Genomic DNA, 16,980 nt, shown 5'->3' with positions numbered 1-16,980 from the left:
AAGGACATAAGTGCAGAGGGGACCTTCGAGATTAGCCTCATGGCTTCAGCGTAAGAAGATGCAGCTACACTAGCGCACGCAGTGCTAAATATCCAGCCCTGCTCACAACGTAACCACCGGTGAGTCCGATCCATCTTCACCTCCGTCCTTCTTTCCTCATGGACAAGCCATACCCGTCTACTGTTACACAGAACACTTGGTATCGGGAAGTGTCACAGTCTACAAGCACCACCGACACTCGGGAAATAAACAACATCTCGTCTGCTTCCACATCGAACAACGTTCACTACTGAATGCTCGAAAACTTCTCTCGTCAACGAAACAATGTTGAGCTATGTGCAATTCTGTGGTGAGTGGAGATGGAGAAGATCAACATTGGGCTGGAGCTGCGAGAGAGCGACACGTCAGGATGGAGGGAAGCACGAGCGTAATCGACGAGCAAGTCAGCTGTGAGCTGTGGAGAACGACGTCACAGGTGGAAAGCGGTCTCCCAAGTGCAGTACGCTCTGGTTCCCCCTACCTCGAACACCCTTCAAAGTGTTTCATAGTGGCGAACACAGCCCGGGTCACAGAGCATCGGTGCACAAGGAAATCATTACGGGCACCCTCCCTCTCTCTTTCGCGGAAGAACATGCGGTTTCGTCGTAAATTGAGGGAACGGAGATCGACATCAGGGGATGTAAGAAAGCGTTAGCGTAATCGAATGAGTTTTCCTGAGGGTGGGTCGCAGTGCCGTGGAGCCGTTGAGAAGGAGGAAAGTGGAGCCAAGCACGGTAAGTTCTGGTGTCCCTTGCCAAGAGTTTGATCCAAGTTCATCAAGTGCCTCGTAGTAGCGAACATGGTCTGGGTCACAGAGCGTAGTGCATGAAAGAATCGTAACGGGTGCAGGAAAACGTGTACACATTGTGTTCGGAGCTTTGTGGGGATGTGCGAAGGGTATAAAGCGACGTGCTTCTCTTGCGAGGTATAATCGTCGATGTTCGTATAAGATGGTTTGCTCTAGAATAAAGGTGATCTGCATTGTTATTGCCTTCGTCCAGGAAGACGCAGTAAATGCCTATCGGAACGATATATCAGATTAGACAACAAGACACCCGACAAATACGACACGTACTGTGACTCTCTTCCCAGCAAAATAAGACGACCTCTCCTTCACCAATCCCGATTGATGGGATTGAATCCTTCGAAACACTCGTGAGGTAGAGCGATACACTTGATACAGCCAACCTTGCAGTGTGTCCGTCCGATCTGGCTGAGATCTATCCGGTATCGATTCAGTTGATGATGGTGTGGAAGGGACAGAGGAGCGTCACATACCGGTCGCTAGCCGGACCTCTGATCATTGAGGGGGAATCTTTGCGAGCATTTGATTGATTTACAAGGCAAGGGTGTATACGATCTCGGTAAGTGGCCGACGAGTCAGGACCGATGCGCCTAGACGACGACGGGTCTTCCCCACTCACACGAAGCATACACCTCGTGATGGCAGTATATCGTAGAAACGAGCGGTAATCGACTGAGACTGAGCCACAACCTCGGAATTCATATCTGTCAAATCCCCGAGCCATAACTTCTTTTCTCTGCTTCGACCACGTTGGAGTATGCTCTTGGACACAGAGGGTGATTCCCATATCTTGACGATTACAATGCGAATAGCACATGCTTTAACAGCAGTGTCTGCTCATTCGGAGGGATGCATGTCGAGGGATTAGATGGGTGAAGCTGGCGAACAGAGTCGAGTCTAGGCAATAGGAGTGTGTTCCGAGGTTGGCAGGAAGGTATGCGAAGCTTGTAGGACATGTATAAAGGGAGACGCGGGGCTCCTCCAACAAATTTTCTACGTGCAGTGAGCCTAGCGGAACAACACGTCAGATACGGACATGGGAGTCAGAGCGATAAGGTACCCACCGTATAATTCTTCAGCAAAACACAACATCTTCTTCATCTCTTGGCTGCACGGCGCATCCTTGGCTAGATAGAAGCTCGCCATCCCTTCAAAACGTCGGGGATGTGAGCGATGGGGTGATTGTTGGGATCGTCTAAGCATCTGCATACGAATACATGGATGCATGGTCACAGGGTCCTTTTATCGTGTTGGCGCTGTGTCATTCGAGCTGTGGACTGCCTGTTCAGAAAACGCCGTTTCAAGTAGTCGATAGTTATACGCAACACGAGAAGGCTGGCGAGCTAAATATCGTCACTTGAGGACATCGACTGGCAACGAATGATATGCAAAAGACATAATCGAAGGGCGGGATTGATGCATCGTTACTTGATGGAGGTAAGGCTCGTACTTGTGAACACGAGTACCATAGGAATACGCCTATTCAGTCGGTAATCAATAGAAAATCGACGACGTAAGATAGAAAGCTTACATGTATTGCAGCACCACGACGTGGAAAGGGAGATCCTGACAATCGTCTCCATCTCATCATTGCACAACATCCGAAAGAAAAGCCGCTATCTCTCAACCCCCCGTACCAACCCGCCTTTTCTCTTGAACTGAGCACTGCGGACTGCATTCTCTGGGGCGATGATATCGCGGACTGTGTGCATGAGCTCGTCGTGGTGATTGTTGATGTAGGAAGCATGGCAACAAAGGATGATATTGATATGACTGGGAGCAGCTGATGGACCGAGCTAGAGCAAGTTCAGAAAATTGTGGGCCGAGTTCGACAAAAGGAAACCGACGCCATTCACCCCCGGTACGGATGATCTTCTGACCCCTTGGCCTCCGTCGAGGGCCAGGCATGGCCGTTGGAGAGGTACATGTATTCCCTGTTGTCGATAGGAGTAAGAGGTAGAGCCAATCCATAGACGCTTCAGGTGCGGGGACTTGGAAAACGAAGTGGCAGTCGTTGCAACAGCAATTCTGCTGCATAATGAGAACACAAAGCAGGGGCCAATAAGAAAGAAGAACGCACGATGCCTACGTATGTCCCAGGATACGACGTGTACGCATACCAGATCACTCGCATTGTACCACCGTCGCCGTCGCCTCCACTTCCTGCAAGTTCTTGTAACTTGGGCGAGGTTTTCGGCCGACGAATTCGTCAAGACAAACGGCTTCTTCGTCGAAGAAAGAATAGGGCAGCACGCAACAGAGATGTCGGTTTCATTGAAGTGGTGGTGGTGGTGGTGGAAATTGGTCGAGTGATCGGACGTGGGGAAATTAGCCTCATGCCCTTCAGATACATGCCACTGCATCGTGTTTGTTTCTTCCACTCGTACCATCATCATCGACTGTACAGCGTAATTCAAAGAATGCAAGCTCCCTCTCAACCTCTTACTCAGTCTCCAAGTGGAGCAGCGCCTGGTCGATCTGCAATCCTCGCACCTCCAAATCTCACACCTGATGATACCGACCATTGGTTGGCCCCTGTGCTTCGCACTGCTCCCGACCACCTAAGAAAGTGGTTCATGGACATGAGTAGCCGTGATCATGATAAAATTTATATGACAGAAATTGACGAGGAGGCCAAAACCTGGATCCAAGAGCATCGTGAAGAAGTAATTGAGGCCATGCCTGTTCGGTGTGTTACCATGAGGATCCACTTTATCTGGAGTATTGACTATGGCTTCTTAGACTCGAAACCTATGAAAACAATGTAATTCTACAAATCCCATCACAGATCCATCAGTTTGCCGGTCAGGTCATCAAGGAAGCTATCAACTCCAGATATAAATCTGGCACCCAGGACATCACAATTATGGAATCTGCTGATATCCCCCTTCTCGACAAGCATTGGAAGCAGTGCGACATCCAAATCTATGACTTAGGGCCTCCACCTGACAGCGCCAGTGCGGCCATCCGAAAGGCTTACTCGTACCCCACTGTTGTAATTGAAGTCGGTTTCTCTGAATCTGCTGCGGATTTAGATTTCGACATTGCACGAGCTCTCTGCTTGACGGAAGGGAGGCTGTGGCTTGGCATTGTCCTCAATATTGGCAAAGGCCGAATCCCTGTCCTCACCATCACCATCTTTGTGTTTGCACCAGGCTTGATGTCAGAAGATGAGGTTGAGGAGGCAAGGATTGAATCTGGTCGAGTGTATGGCCGACACGAGGGGCATTGGGTCCCTGTCTTTTATCAGGACCACAGACGCTACAATAATTTCCTGGCCATCGGGGTGAAGACGATTGAAGAAGATGGGAAATGTGGGAAACCGGCTTACTATTGTCTGAAAGACGATAGCTGGGAAGTAAGTTCCATATATTTGCCTGCATGAGTTAATTACTGAGTTCTCCTAGATTACACAGGATGCACATGACCATAACCAAGATATCATCATCGAGGGGTATTTTAAGCGTGTTTCAATGAACTTTGAAGCTCCTGCTCTGACTATCCCTGCTAAAAAGCTGTGGGAAACCCTGTTGAAGTGCAAAGAAGTCACAGGAGCACTCAAAGGTGACATGGATCTTATCAAAAAAGATGGTACCACTGGGGATCCCCAAGTAGAGGATTCCAAGACAAGTGCAATGCGGCGGCGGCGACTTACGGAGATTGATTTGGACGCTCCTGTTGAGCACAGGTATTGCTGATCGGCTTACAGCCACTGGAGCCATCGATTGGAAATTACTCCGGCTTGATGTTAATCTTCCCCATCTCCACCCACAACGGAATTGTGCCTAGCTCAACATTGTTTCGTTGGTGAGAGCTATTTCTGAGCATTCGGTAGTGAACATTGTTCGATGTGTAAGCAGAAGAGATGTTGTTTCTTGACAGTGTCAGTGGTGCTTGTGGACTATAACACCTCCTGATACCAAGAGTGTTCTGCATAACAGTGGAAGGGTATGGCTTATCCGTGAGGAAAGAAGGACAGAGACGAGGCAGGTGCAGACCCTTGAAAAGAACACCGGGGCCCTTCTTCCGCCAAAGCCATCAGGCTAAACTCGAAGCTGTCTGTCTGCATTCAAGTCTTTGATGTATGCCGGGTGATCTTGAAGACTGGCTCGCCGAGGATGTCCTCACTTGGGCACGAGTATTTTGTCGGTTCAAAGTGCTTGTGTCATGGATATCGTAGAGTCGACGAATTTGAGGCAGTATTTCGTACAAACAGAGGTAATAAAGCGAGTTATCGAAACCGGAAGAACGTGAGCGTTCTCACGCCACGCTTCTTTCTCTCCGACCTTCATGATAACAATCACTGTTTTTGAACCTTCGTCGAGACACGACACGATTGCAAAGATCGAGAATTTGGATGGCTGGTGTTAGTAGATGATTCAACTGTACGTCCAATACTATCCATGTTGACCAGTGATTCAACATGTATCCAGATACCGCAGACATACGTCGAAATTGCCTGCTTTGATCTCAGCTACGTCGGCGTCAGTTCAGCAAGGGACTTTATCGATATCACTTGCGATAAACTATGGGCGAATGATGACGCAGGAGGGTGACTATAAGCTAGTGCGGCGAGGTATTGTTTTGGTCTGGTGCGTCCGCTTCTTAACTCGTTCTGAATCTTATCCTCATTCCTATCTAGATATGGTTGCGTATGTTGACCCCATTCAAGATGACACTTCGTTCGAGGATAAGGCCTTCAAAGGTGCATAGGACCATCAGTCTCTCCGCCATCCCGATGCTTCTGTGCGTTCCACAGTGGTACAACGCATGATTCGATCTCGAACAATCCCTCTGGCCACCGAACAATCACAGATTCTTGAATCGTTGTGTCGATGTTCTTCACCGATCTGCTGGACGTCAGCTGGATGCTATGCATCTATTCGTGTGTATTCCACTTTCCGATCTCGCTCACACCACGACTTGGTGACGAGTAAGATGTCTGACGATGCGCAGACCCATCACCGTATAACTTTGGGAAAACAGTCCGACAACGACGTCACTGAGAACAACTTTGATTAGTGCCCATCTAGAAGCAGACATCAATTGACCGATACCGATCATCACAGCTTCTTCAACGCGACATCACCCACAACTTGGTCTCTAGCGGAACTATCACCTGCTCTGAAATCACAACCAGACCCCAGTGCTATAATCACCCCCACCAGCCTCCATCTCTTTGGCCCCGAAAACGTCACCAAAACACACAAGAATCCCAGGCGGATACCGAAGTGCACGTAATCCATACAGAGAGAGGTTATCTGGGATGCTATGGCAGTGAATCTTTGCTCGAACGATGCCACGCATGAAATGATCCTCCAACGGAAGGCATGCATGTCCAAGTTACATTCGGCACTGAGATGAGGATAATAGGCAGGACTGGGTCGTGTGATTGATGTCCTTCACCAAGTCTTGCGGATGCTAGCGTGCTTCAACCACTACATTTATGCGCTGAACTGCACGCGCACATTCACTTATCTTCCAGAGCCGGTTCTAGCGCCACGACTCTGTATCCAAGGATGCGTTTGGAATATCACGATGCTACATTCAAGCCCGCACAACATTGTCGCATCCATCTTGTGTTGGTCTGGGTGAGATCAGACTGGAATAGCATCACATGCTTTTGCTAGCAGCTATACACGGCTGTCGATGCATATACGATGAGAAGAAGAGGCTGCAGAGATAATCATGAAGGAAATCGTGTACGAGGAACACTGGGTACGTCCTTTCTCTCTGTCGATGTCGACAATGCTGAGTATATGCGTAACAGCAGGTCCACACCCAATGCTTCACTACGTTTAGCGTTCGTCTCCTGGACCATCTTCCCAACCAGCATCCGAGTCGTCTGCTTCGCGTCAAACCTCAACACGCTGAGCTCCCCAAGCAGATGCAGATGTCAGCTAATAACAGGCGGATCCTCCTGGAAACCAACGCGCTAAGTGAAGGTGTATAGCGCGTTGGAGCGCAAACCATCCAAGTCGAGATGGTTGTTCTCTCATTTGCCGATGATGCCTTGGATGGCAGAGTTCGTCGCGGGGATTACGGGCGATGGATAGGATGTGGGGCAGTTATGAGAGAGGATATATGGTATTTGGAGGCTGAGACAAGGGTGGAGAGCACAAGCGATACCCTGTCCTCTGAGATGGTAGACATCTTCATTATCACCTTGCCTTCCTTTGTTCTAACTTCTTTTTTACAGGATGCAGTAACTGATGAGAACATCGTGTATTCTACCACCCGGAGACGCATGACAACCCCACCATTTACTATTCATCCGCGTCTGAATTTGGTCTAGAGATTCGAATCGACCTTGCCTAGGTATAACCAACACACATCCGGCTTGCCACACTTTGACGCTTTGGACTGCTTTCTTCCTGTGAGGTCGTCCTCGACAGTTCGCAACCCATTTGCTCGCCGATTACGCTCGCAGTCCCTCCATCCCCGACTTGTCACCCTCTAGCTAGATCTCTGACGTTTTCTCCTTTCCTAACACTCCGACCCGTTCGCCACACTCTAACTCAGAGATACCCTCACGCGTCTATCCTGGAATTCCGACATTCAAGCCCTTAGACTTGTGTGTGTGTGGGGCTCACAACCTGACTCGATGATTCATCATTTCTAAAGCACCTGCCGTCTCATGGCAACTCGGTTCTTCATTTCCCTGCGTCCTTTTATCAACCATCTGCGTGTCCGAATCATCCTCCAAGCTTCGAAGCTTAATCACGATGCCTACCCCGAAGGTTTTTTCACCAAGACGTTGAAAGGGACGCAGAAGTTGGAGAGCTAACGTGGTCCTTTCCTGGCAATCTGTGTCCGGAGGAAACGAAGCAGCATGGTCCACCACATTTGCGCCCCGCGAAGCATCGATCGCAGTGTTGAGATACTTCCTTACGAACCGTGGATTGCTCGGTAGCAGTCATTCACCAGCATGGTGAAATCGACGCTTCTTCCTACGCCTCCACCAACTTGGATGCCGCTTCCTTTGCGATCCGTACACAACGGAGATCGTATGGAACAACAGTGGGATGAATATGTTGGACACTGAGGCTTTGATACGTCTGCGGGTTCTAGTGGCGAGTTAGAACCTGAACATCTGAACAGACGTTGGCTGACGCAGCTCTAGCAGAATTTGAAGGGACTGACGAAGTGATCAGGGCCTGAACAGGGTGGTGTATGAGACGAAGCTCGCATGCTAGTACAATAGGCTGCCCTCACATTGCGACAGGGCTCGCCAGATCTGGCTGCGGTACCCCTGCTTACGTTGCCAATCGTCCAGGCACCGCTTCTTGACCGACTTGTTAATAGAGGTCTGGCGAGCATTATGAAATTTCCCCTCATCTTCAGGCATCGGGTGTCGGCTTTCCGGGATGCCTGTGCCTGGCTAAAGAGAATGATATATCCGCCATAGAAAGAAAGACGTGGTGGTATACAGGTCCGTCACCTTCACAAGTTCCTCGAAAACTAATTCTCAATTTTGATAGACAGTGACCGCATCGACGATGCGCATACAAACAGGCTGCATGTCAAATGTCGCGAATGACTCTCGTCATACCGCCATGCTTGCTACACCTACTCATTGGTGTATGCACTAAATGGTGACGACACTGTGGTGTTTGGGTTTATAGCTTTCCTAAGTGGGAAGGACGAGACGGAGAGAGAAACCTATGAACACCACAATCACTGTCAACTGGTTCATCGCCGGCTCTTATCCCCACCTTACCCATGTTCAAGTTTCTGTCTCAGTCTTGCCACGAACGATCTTCTCGCTTAACGTAATGCGACGCAAATCTTTTGTGGGCTAGAGATGCTGCTGTTGGTAGTCCAAGAACACATTAGCAACACGACAATGTTCCACTATCAGCGTTATATCCTCGATTTCCGACGTTCTTTCCTTTCCCCTTGCCCTGACACACAGCACATCACCTTGAGAAAGGAACGGCACGACAGCGTTATCGAGAATGTCCCTAAATGGTGCACGTCTAACAGCGGACATCGATTAACTTTGATACCGTGCTTGGAACGACGGAGATCAAGAACCTACCATGATCCATCGGCGGTACAAAATCTTCAACCTCCAATTCCTCCGGCGAGTCTCTCGACTGATCCGTCAACGCCCTGACCAGCTCCACATGTACTTCACCCAGCGAAACAACATCATCTACGGACTCGCTATCAACAACTTCACCACCTTCACACTTCCCTCCCTATTCACCTTCACTGTTGGACCAGGCGGACCAGGCGCCATGATCCCACCCAATACAGGTTTCTTCAGTCTCCGAGACGTCGCCAAAAACCCTGGGACGGTATCAAAGTCCATGTGATCCCGGTGGGGAGAGGTTGTCCGAAGTCCTATGAGTGTCGGCAGGTACTGCACATGTAAGGTTCCTTCAACAAGGAGCACGTATGTCTGGAGACCAGGAGGGTGGGCAGGGGTCGTGCGATATCGATTGTGTATCGCGCGCCATCTCCCATAGGAGCACGTCGACGAGGTCGTTCATTGTCATCAAGTCCCTCCCTCCCCTTTGAGCTTGAACCCACGTTCCTCAATCCGGACAGACTTAACCAATCCATCTAGACACGGGAGGAGCAGGGAGTCATCAGAATTCTACTGAACGAAACATTGGTCGGAATAGCTCCAATTCAGCAACCGATACGCGTGCTTCCTCGCGCCAAACTGAATGGACTATCGCGTACACCCCACACATGTCGTGAATCGACGTAACCGTGACACCAGCAGCATGCTTGGGTCAAGGAGACTCTTGACTGTGTTCCAACTTCAGCAGGCAGATCGTATGGGCGGGTAAAAATAGATGTTAACGCCGGTGCGGGGATGTCAGCTGTGTTTTTATGGAGAGGAGATGATACAGGAGCTTGATGGAGATTTCCGAGTCTCGAGGCGAGGCAGCAACAGGAAGATAAGTGCCGCGGAATAAGATTTGGAAAGGACAGTAGGGATTCCCACGCCACCCTTCTTCACCCTCATCCCGGTGCCATTCTCAAAGCTTCATCATCATCGGCAACGGTACTTGTATGGAGTCCACTACATTTGAGGGTCGACTGTATGGTGGTCATTGCACCACAATGGCTGATACCAACGAAGGAGGAGGCTCTACTTGGGAGTCGGGTGACGATGCGGAGGTCTGGTGCGTCGCGCCTTTCCTTGTCTTTCCTTCTTTGCTCATGGGTGTCTATAGGGTCACAGCCCTGCTACTTGTGGGCTGAAGGTCCGAAATTGCAAAAGCAGAGCAATGAATGCAGGTGAAGCCGGTAGGCATGTACACGCACTTTCAAAGGGATCATGCAATGTTTCGCTTCGCGCAAATGAACAAGAAACTCCAAACTTTTAACGCCAGACTGAGACGGAATGGTTCACCGTATCACTCTCCTTATCAGGATACTACGAGTTTTAGCTTACCAGGCTTGTCTTGCACTTAACCATCGACTACATTCTCCGAGGAATCAGGTGGTATAATGCCAACGTGAATTGTCATTCAGAGGTCGGCGGGACCTCCAAGAATATCACCGCTCTCATCTTTCCTTCTTGCACGGGCATGTCTTGATCTCGGACGGTTCAAAGAGATGTGGATATCGATCCTGCCGAGGATATGTCATGGAGCCAAGAGGAGCCATCTTTGCTGTAAAGAGACGTATAGTGCGTATTTTGTCGTTCTGACTTTCATGTCTGGGCTTGACATGTTCTTCCGTCAGGCTTAGAAGGGATCGGGACGAATGTCAATACGAATACCACCGCGCCGAACAACTGCCATCTTAGCTGAACGAGACCTTTGGCCATCAATATCGCTCACGAACATGTTGTCGAAACAGAGTGTGGCCTGTTTCATTTGAATGTTGTCGACGTTCATCGACCTGCTCAAGTAGCCATACAAATCGGTACTCGACCTCGTTGCAACACGCTCTCTTTTCCAGGCGTCGATGCCAACCAAACCCAGTTACTACGAAGAAGTGTAATGCCTCATATCCATGACGACCTCCTCCCAACTGCTGCATTGAAGGTTCTTTCACGACGACGGGTAATCGCAGTACGCAATCTAGTCACTATGGATTTACGTCGTCTGTTATGGATCTGCCGAAATCCGGAGATGCGAGCACGAGGCGAGGAGTGGTGATCGAAGTGAGGTAAGAGTAATCAGGAATGATGTACGTCGTTAGGGAATATAATGGATTCCGGCGAGGGTTCGTGAGGAGACCTGAGTGGTCCGGTTTGCGAAATACAGGAAATCAGTAAGCGCGAAGCTATTACGGACCGAGGGTGAAGGCAAGCGCTAAGCGTAACCTTCGGGTTGGTGTCAGAAAGCGCTAGGCGTATCCAACGAGTTGTTCAGCAAGCGCTAGGCGTAACTGAGGGTTCACGCAGTGAAGGTGTCCTTAAAGTAGTAGATTGGTAAAAGCTTTTTTAATACAATGTTATCTACAAGTTTATATACTAAGGACAGGTTCGAGTCATTATTATTCTATAATATTCTAGTATCAGTACGAAGAATAGAGAAGGTAAGAGAAAATAAGAGAAAGTACGAGCGAGTCACTACTAGGGCCGAGAAGGCCGAGTACGGGCATGTGTTGACTCATGCACCGAATCAGTGGATACCCAATATCCATAACATCGTCCCTGTGAGCTACCGTTGAAGGGTCAGCCACTGCTTCTAGCCTCATACACATCGTTCCGCTCTCACGTTTAACCTGCAAATCTTGGTGTATGCTTTTAGACCCGGCCCCATTCGTCTCCCTCGCCTTTAAATTCACACATATCCCTCCGAATGCATGACTGGGCGTATCATAATTGTTGAGATATAGGGACAATAGTCGAAGAATCCGATCGGACGAGCCAGTCAAGAGGGAAGGATTGACAAGAGGCTGGTTTATTGTATAGTCCTTTATTTGTCACCCGCCTCTGCACGATGCATGTTCGATCTGGATGCCACACGACACGACGCTTTCGCGTTCCCCTCCGACGACCACCTCCGCGAAAACTTCCATTATCCGCCCTCATCTTGCAAACGGTTTATCTCCGCTATTAAGCACCTGAGCAAGTCCTGATATTGGCTTAGCAGCCCGTCACACAACCCGAAAAGATGAAGTATCCCTTCAAGTCCTTCTTCCGAACCTTCGTGACAACGGAGAGAACGAGCTGCAGACCCAGAGACGTCCACTGAAAATCGGGAGCTTGGTGAATGTGGAAGCAGCGTCATCAATCATAGTGGCTAGTATTGACCCGCCTGTTCGGGGATACCATATTTTCTCATAACTGTCTCTTCGGCACCCACCACTTAGCTCTCAGCCAAATCAGGGGCGGATACCTACGGGCCTTATAATTTAATCATATCGTCCCGCATTGCCGATGTTTCAAAGGAATGTCGTCCATAGATGAGACCAGGAAGAAGTTGATAACGTTTGTATTCAGTCAAATCAGAGACGCATGATGCAGACGTTCACATGTCTAGGGAAGAGATCATTGCACAGGTACTTGATACCGATCCCGTACTATTGACTTTTTGTTAACAATCGTCTACAACAGATGGTATAGAAATTCTTACTTGTGTTTTTCGTGCTTACAATTTCTGAACTTTAGAACATGTTGTTGATAGCAGGTGAGCGTCGCAGATTTACTCCTTTATTTTGAAAGCTAATCATTTTATAGGCTATGAAACGACAAGTAGTAAGTCTCGATTCTTTCCAAGCCTCTACTCTTTCTGAATTACTCTCGCATAGTTAGTCTCACGGTATGTGACCTATCAGCGACCGATCATTAAATAAAATTGATAACCTCGTAGTGGGCCCTCATCAAAATGTGCAAGAACGTGGGCATCCAAAATAAGCTCCGCGCAGAACTGGTGCAATTTGTTAAGGATTAGGGTATTTTGAGCTAATACACGAAGTAATGATTACTCAAGTAAAACCCGAGTTGTGAGCGAGGATGTCCGAAAGCCGAGTTCCAACCACCAAGAGGGATCCGTAAGGGTGCTAACAAGCACTAGGCGTAGTTAACGGGCATCAGCAAGCACTAGGCGTAACTGACAGGGTCTCCGAAAAGCGCTAGGCGTAACCGATCAAGGTTGCTTAGTTCACACAGTTAAGTGGACGTTCGAAGAGGAGTAAAATTAGCTTGAGATCCTAATACAATGGCAATTACAATACTTATATACCACTAGTAAGGAATTGAGCCATTATTATTCTAGTATTGGCAAGAAGAAGGGAGAAAGCAAGAGAAAGTAAGAGAAAATGAGAGAAAATACCAGTAAGCTGAGAGTAGGCATGTGTTGACTCATGTACAGACCGGAAAAGACATGAAATCCATGACACAATTCGGCAATACCGATCCGACATGGGAGCAACTTAACTCGAGTCTCCCGTACCTTGACGCAGTCGTACATGAAACCCTACAATTGCATCCACCCGTATCAGAGGCCATAAGAGTGGTACGTATCCTATCCTCCAGCGTATCAATTATCTCTCATTTCCTAGTAGGCAATGGAAGATGACGTCCTTCCTCTCGCTACACCAGTAGTGACCAAATCTGGAGAGACCGTTAATAGCCTCTTCGTGGCAAAAGGAACGGTCCTCACCATTCCCATTCAGACACTGAACATATCCGAGGTGTTCTGGGGCACTGATGCAAAGCAGTTTAGACCTGAGAGGTGGCTCGAGGACTTTACACTGCGAGCGAAGGAGATCCAGGGTCATCGACACCTGTTGACGTTCATAGATGGACCCAAGACGTGTCTCGGGAAGATGTTCGCTTTGACTGAGTTCAAGGTAAGTAAAATTCTCCAGAGGGAGAGTACACCTTTCTTTATGCTGAGGATCGGGTTCTTTAGGCGGTGCTCTTTGTGATTGTACGGAACTTCGCATTCGAATTTCCTGGCGGAGCAACCTATCCTGTCAGAAAAGTGTATTTTCTCTAGTTATAGTGGAACCGAAAATACATTTTCTCCAGTAACGATAGGGAGCTGACAGCGTGTCAAATACCAAATTAAATCTGAAAAATTTGAATTTTATCCAATGATTCGCAATTTCACGTGCTCCAAACCAAACCCACTGTACGCCATGGCGTCATCCTGACGCTTGCCTAGTATGTTACTATCCCATCGAGATCTGCTGCCTCAAGATCCATCTAGGCGATCTGTGCAGGCAGGAACGACCACTGTCAGATCTTGCTCACGGAAGCCGCTCTCAGGTACGTGACTGACGCATTCGGACACGTGCTTTGTGCCTAGATCTTTGAGGTTTCCAGCCTTGTTGTCCGTTCTCAAAATTCGGGAGAGTGAAGAGTCCATCGAAAGCTTGAAAGTAGTACTAGTAGTACAGGGAGTAACAGAGAAATCGTGAGTCTGTCACTGTGTGATTATCTAAGCACATGCTCTTGACCGTCGCCATTACCGTCACTCTCGCTCTCGACGGTGCCGTTTTCGACACTACCGCCAATGACTCTGATATTCACTCGTCATTGGCTCCTAGCCTCTCATCTCCAGCCCCTCCACAGTCACCAGGCCTATCTGAGTCTGTAAAAAAGGTGAGTTTCACCATTTTCATCTGACATGTCATCAGGACTTACCATTTTTTCAGAATGTCCTCGAAGTTCAAGTCGGCGTTAGAGTAAGCAAACTTCCGTGGTACGCATCGTGGTGGTAGACTGACTGGCGCAGGCATGTGAAGGTTTTCTTGAAGGCTGTAGTGTGTCGTCCAGGTTCGGGTTCAGGTGAGTCCTCCATTGTTCTTGTGTCGGTGAAGCTGAAGTTATTGTGGGGAAAGGCAACTATATTCCTGCTGCGCCGATTGCCCACACCGCTACTCCCATCACCACCGATCCAGAACCATCGTCATCTACACTACCTGCACCCGCTTCCCAAGTCGTTGTGTCCCTACCAAGTCTTGTACCATCATCCACCAGCATTAACACCGTCACCGCATCCCCGTATCCTGCTGCAGAACTGTCGTCCATTCAAAGTTCCGTGCAGCCATTGACCACTATTGAGATCGATACTGCGCCGCCCCCATATTCGTCCATTCCCGTGCAGCCGTCCACCAGCAATGAGTCTGACACTGCGCCACTCCCGTATTCCGCCACTCAAAATGTCGCATCTCAGTTACTCATTCCGAATCCCGCACCGGTGTTCACAGCCACCAACTCTGTACCGTCGACGCATCCTGCTGCTCAGGGCGTCACGGCTCAGTCATTCGTTCTGACTAATGTTCCCGTCAACATCCGCCGCCGTGGCACATATTTCCCTCCTGGCTCGGTGCCCCAATTTTGATGAATCAAAGCAGAGGACCACAATTTTGAAAAGCGTTGAAGGAAATATACCGTTGATTTACTGTTGATTTACTGTTTCAGATGTGTTCTGTTAAAAAAGAACGAAAAATATACCTTTGATTTCGGGTCGCCCTGCTCTATCCCATTCCCATGGATTATTTGAGGACTAGCCGATGCCCAGGGAGGGAGGAGGACCGGAAACTGGGACAGTTTCTTTCTTGGCAAGTCGGCCCTGCAAAAAAATGAGGCAGCAATTCTCATTTTGGTGGTAGCTGTCAATGCTGCTGTCAATACCGGTGATGAGCCTAAATTTCCGTGGCAATGGCAAAAACCAAAACTCTAGAGGAGTTCACGGCAAATGGCGTGTAACGGCAATAAAGGCTTTGTTGTTGTGCGAGTGTTTCGGTGCACCTCCGTGCGATGAATTCCTCAAGAACGCAAGTATACACTGCGACTTTTCAGTCAGCGAAGTAGTACCCTTAACGATCGAGTACTAGAAAACGTTGGCTGTAAGCCGGGAAGGGTCTCGATAGTCGAGAAGGAACAGAATCCGGTATAACTGGGAATACCGGCAAACCGTGAACGAAGTGACGGCAATTAACTGGTAAAAGCCGTGGGCGATGTTGACGGAATTAGAGAAAATGCTGTCAAAGAGAAATACCGTTGGCAAGATAACAAATACCGTGACGGCAATAAACGAAGACTGTAGTCGAGAAACGAGAAACTGGCGGTGAAACGAAGATAAGACGAGCTGGCGATGATATGAGGGGGAACTAGTGACGGCAAAACAATGGCTGGGACTGGGCTGGACTGAAACTGAAACTATACTGAGGTTAACGACGGCAAAACGAAACTGATACTAATCCTGAGTCTACACGGAGACTATCCTATACTGAAACTGATGGCAAGATACCAAATACCGTGACTGATGATCCTATACTGAAGCTGTTGACCGAAATTCCGTGACAGATGCTGCTGGCGGCAATAACGATCCTAATCTGAGTCCACACGGGGACGTAACGATACTGAACTGAACTGGGTAAAACGATGGCGACGTAGAAGGTGAAAACTGATGAAAACGATCCTGGCTGGTGAAAATGAAATGATGCTGGCGGATTAAAAGATAAAAGCGAGTTGTGGACACCGAATTCCGTGTATTGGCGCAATATGAGCGTACACCAATACCGTTAGAAGAAAAGCCGTGACAGAGAGTATAACTTGGAGTGACTGTGTTGTTATTGTCTATCTCCTAGCGAGTACAAGCGATAACGGTGGTCGATAACGTGGATGATGGCTAGTGTCCAGTAACTTCTGTCTAGCAACTCCTACTATACTAGCTTTTATACTACAAGTCCGGAATAAAATTAGAATACTTGAAACGAGTCCTTAGTAAGTCCTTAGTACATCGATTGGTAAGAAATGATACAAAACGCGTGCTCCCAGAGTTCTAAAGTAACAGCACCCACACGGTTTTACCGCGTATAGACTTAGTGATCAGAAAGAATTCCCCCGACATATGGACTCTTGGGCTGCTGTGTTGCTGCGGCAAAGTACACTGAAGGTAGTACACTGAAGTAGATGCGTGCGGCATTATCTTGGTGTTGTAACAGCCTTAGTAAAGTGAGTGGAAAGGTCACGGTATTAGGTCTTTTGCCGTGGAGTTGGTACTTTGACTGCGGCATTCTTCTAAATGACGCTTGATGCTGAGGTCATCGATGGCTGTGCTGGGCAATCAATGATGGTCCTAAATCCGTGAGATCTGCAATCAGGTGCCTGGCAGCATTAATGAAGTGGCGCATATTGATACGGAATACGAGCTGGGAAGGATAGTTGGCGGTAAGAGTGGGTATTGCCGTGATTGCAATCG

At 48.6% G+C, this 16,980-nt stretch overlaps 3 protein-coding genes across 3 annotated transcripts; 2 read left to right on the top strand and 1 right to left on the bottom strand.

Moving 5' to 3' along the window:
• The first annotated feature begins 3,190 nt into the window (after positions 1–3,190).
• Positions 3,191–4,779, top strand: EV420DRAFT_160259 (uncharacterized protein). Its single transcript, XM_060475032.1, has 4 exons — positions 3,191–3,533; positions 3,587–4,202; positions 4,252–4,651; positions 4,705–4,779. The coding sequence occupies exons 1-3, from the start codon at positions 3,196–3,198 to the stop codon at positions 4,540–4,542; spliced, it is 1,245 nt and encodes a 414-aa protein (XP_060322655.1). The 5' UTR covers positions 3,191–3,195; the 3' UTR covers positions 4,543–4,651; positions 4,705–4,779.
• Positions 4,780–8,583: 3,804 nt separating this feature from the next.
• EV420DRAFT_1486983 (uncharacterized protein) lies at positions 8,584–9,161 on the bottom strand (the record flags this gene model as incomplete). The annotated part of the gene is made up of 3 exons (XM_060470466.1): positions 8,584–8,654; positions 8,886–8,978; positions 9,011–9,161. 3 exons carry the CDS (start codon positions 9,159–9,161, stop codon positions 8,584–8,586), a joined length of 315 nt encoding a protein of 104 aa, XP_060322654.1.
• A 3,988-nt stretch (positions 9,162–13,149) lies between these two features.
• Positions 13,150–13,728, top strand: EV420DRAFT_1667216 (cytochrome P450). The gene is made up of 2 exons (XM_060478994.1): positions 13,150–13,278; positions 13,328–13,728. The coding sequence occupies exons 1-2, from the start codon at positions 13,156–13,158 to the stop codon at positions 13,691–13,693; spliced, it is 489 nt and encodes a 162-aa protein (XP_060322653.1). The 5' UTR covers positions 13,150–13,155; the 3' UTR covers positions 13,694–13,728.
• The last annotated feature ends 3,252 nt before the right edge of the window (positions 13,729–16,980 follow it).

Source organism: Desarmillaria tabescens (assembly GCF_030435595.1).
Source record: "Desarmillaria tabescens strain CCBAS 213 chromosome Unknown EV420scaffold_106, whole genome shotgun sequence".
Taxonomy (NCBI): domain Eukaryota; kingdom Fungi; phylum Basidiomycota; class Agaricomycetes; order Agaricales; family Physalacriaceae; genus Desarmillaria; species Desarmillaria tabescens.
Note: the sequence above shows the minus strand (reverse complement) of the source record. Positions and strands in the feature narration are given on the sequence as shown.

Excerpts from the sequence above, each read along its gene's own strand:
- EV420DRAFT_160259 (XM_060475032.1), top strand. The coding sequence starts at position 3,196 with ATGCCACTGCATCGTGTTTGTTTCTTCCACTCGTACCATCATCATCGA. Across the intron at positions 3,534-3,586 it reads ATTGAGGCCATGCCTGTTCG|ACTCGAAACCTATGAAAACA; the intron begins GTGTGTTACCAT and ends ATGGCTTCTTAG. Across the intron at positions 4,203-4,251 it reads TGAAAGACGATAGCTGGGAA|ATTACACAGGATGCACATGA; the intron begins GTAAGTTCCATA and ends GAGTTCTCCTAG.
- EV420DRAFT_1667216 (XM_060478994.1), top strand. The coding sequence starts at position 13,156 with ATGACACAATTCGGCAATACCGATCCGACATGGGAGCAACTTAACTCG. Across the intron at positions 13,279-13,327 it reads TATCAGAGGCCATAAGAGTG|GCAATGGAAGATGACGTCCT; the intron begins GTACGTATCCTA and ends ATTTCCTAGTAG.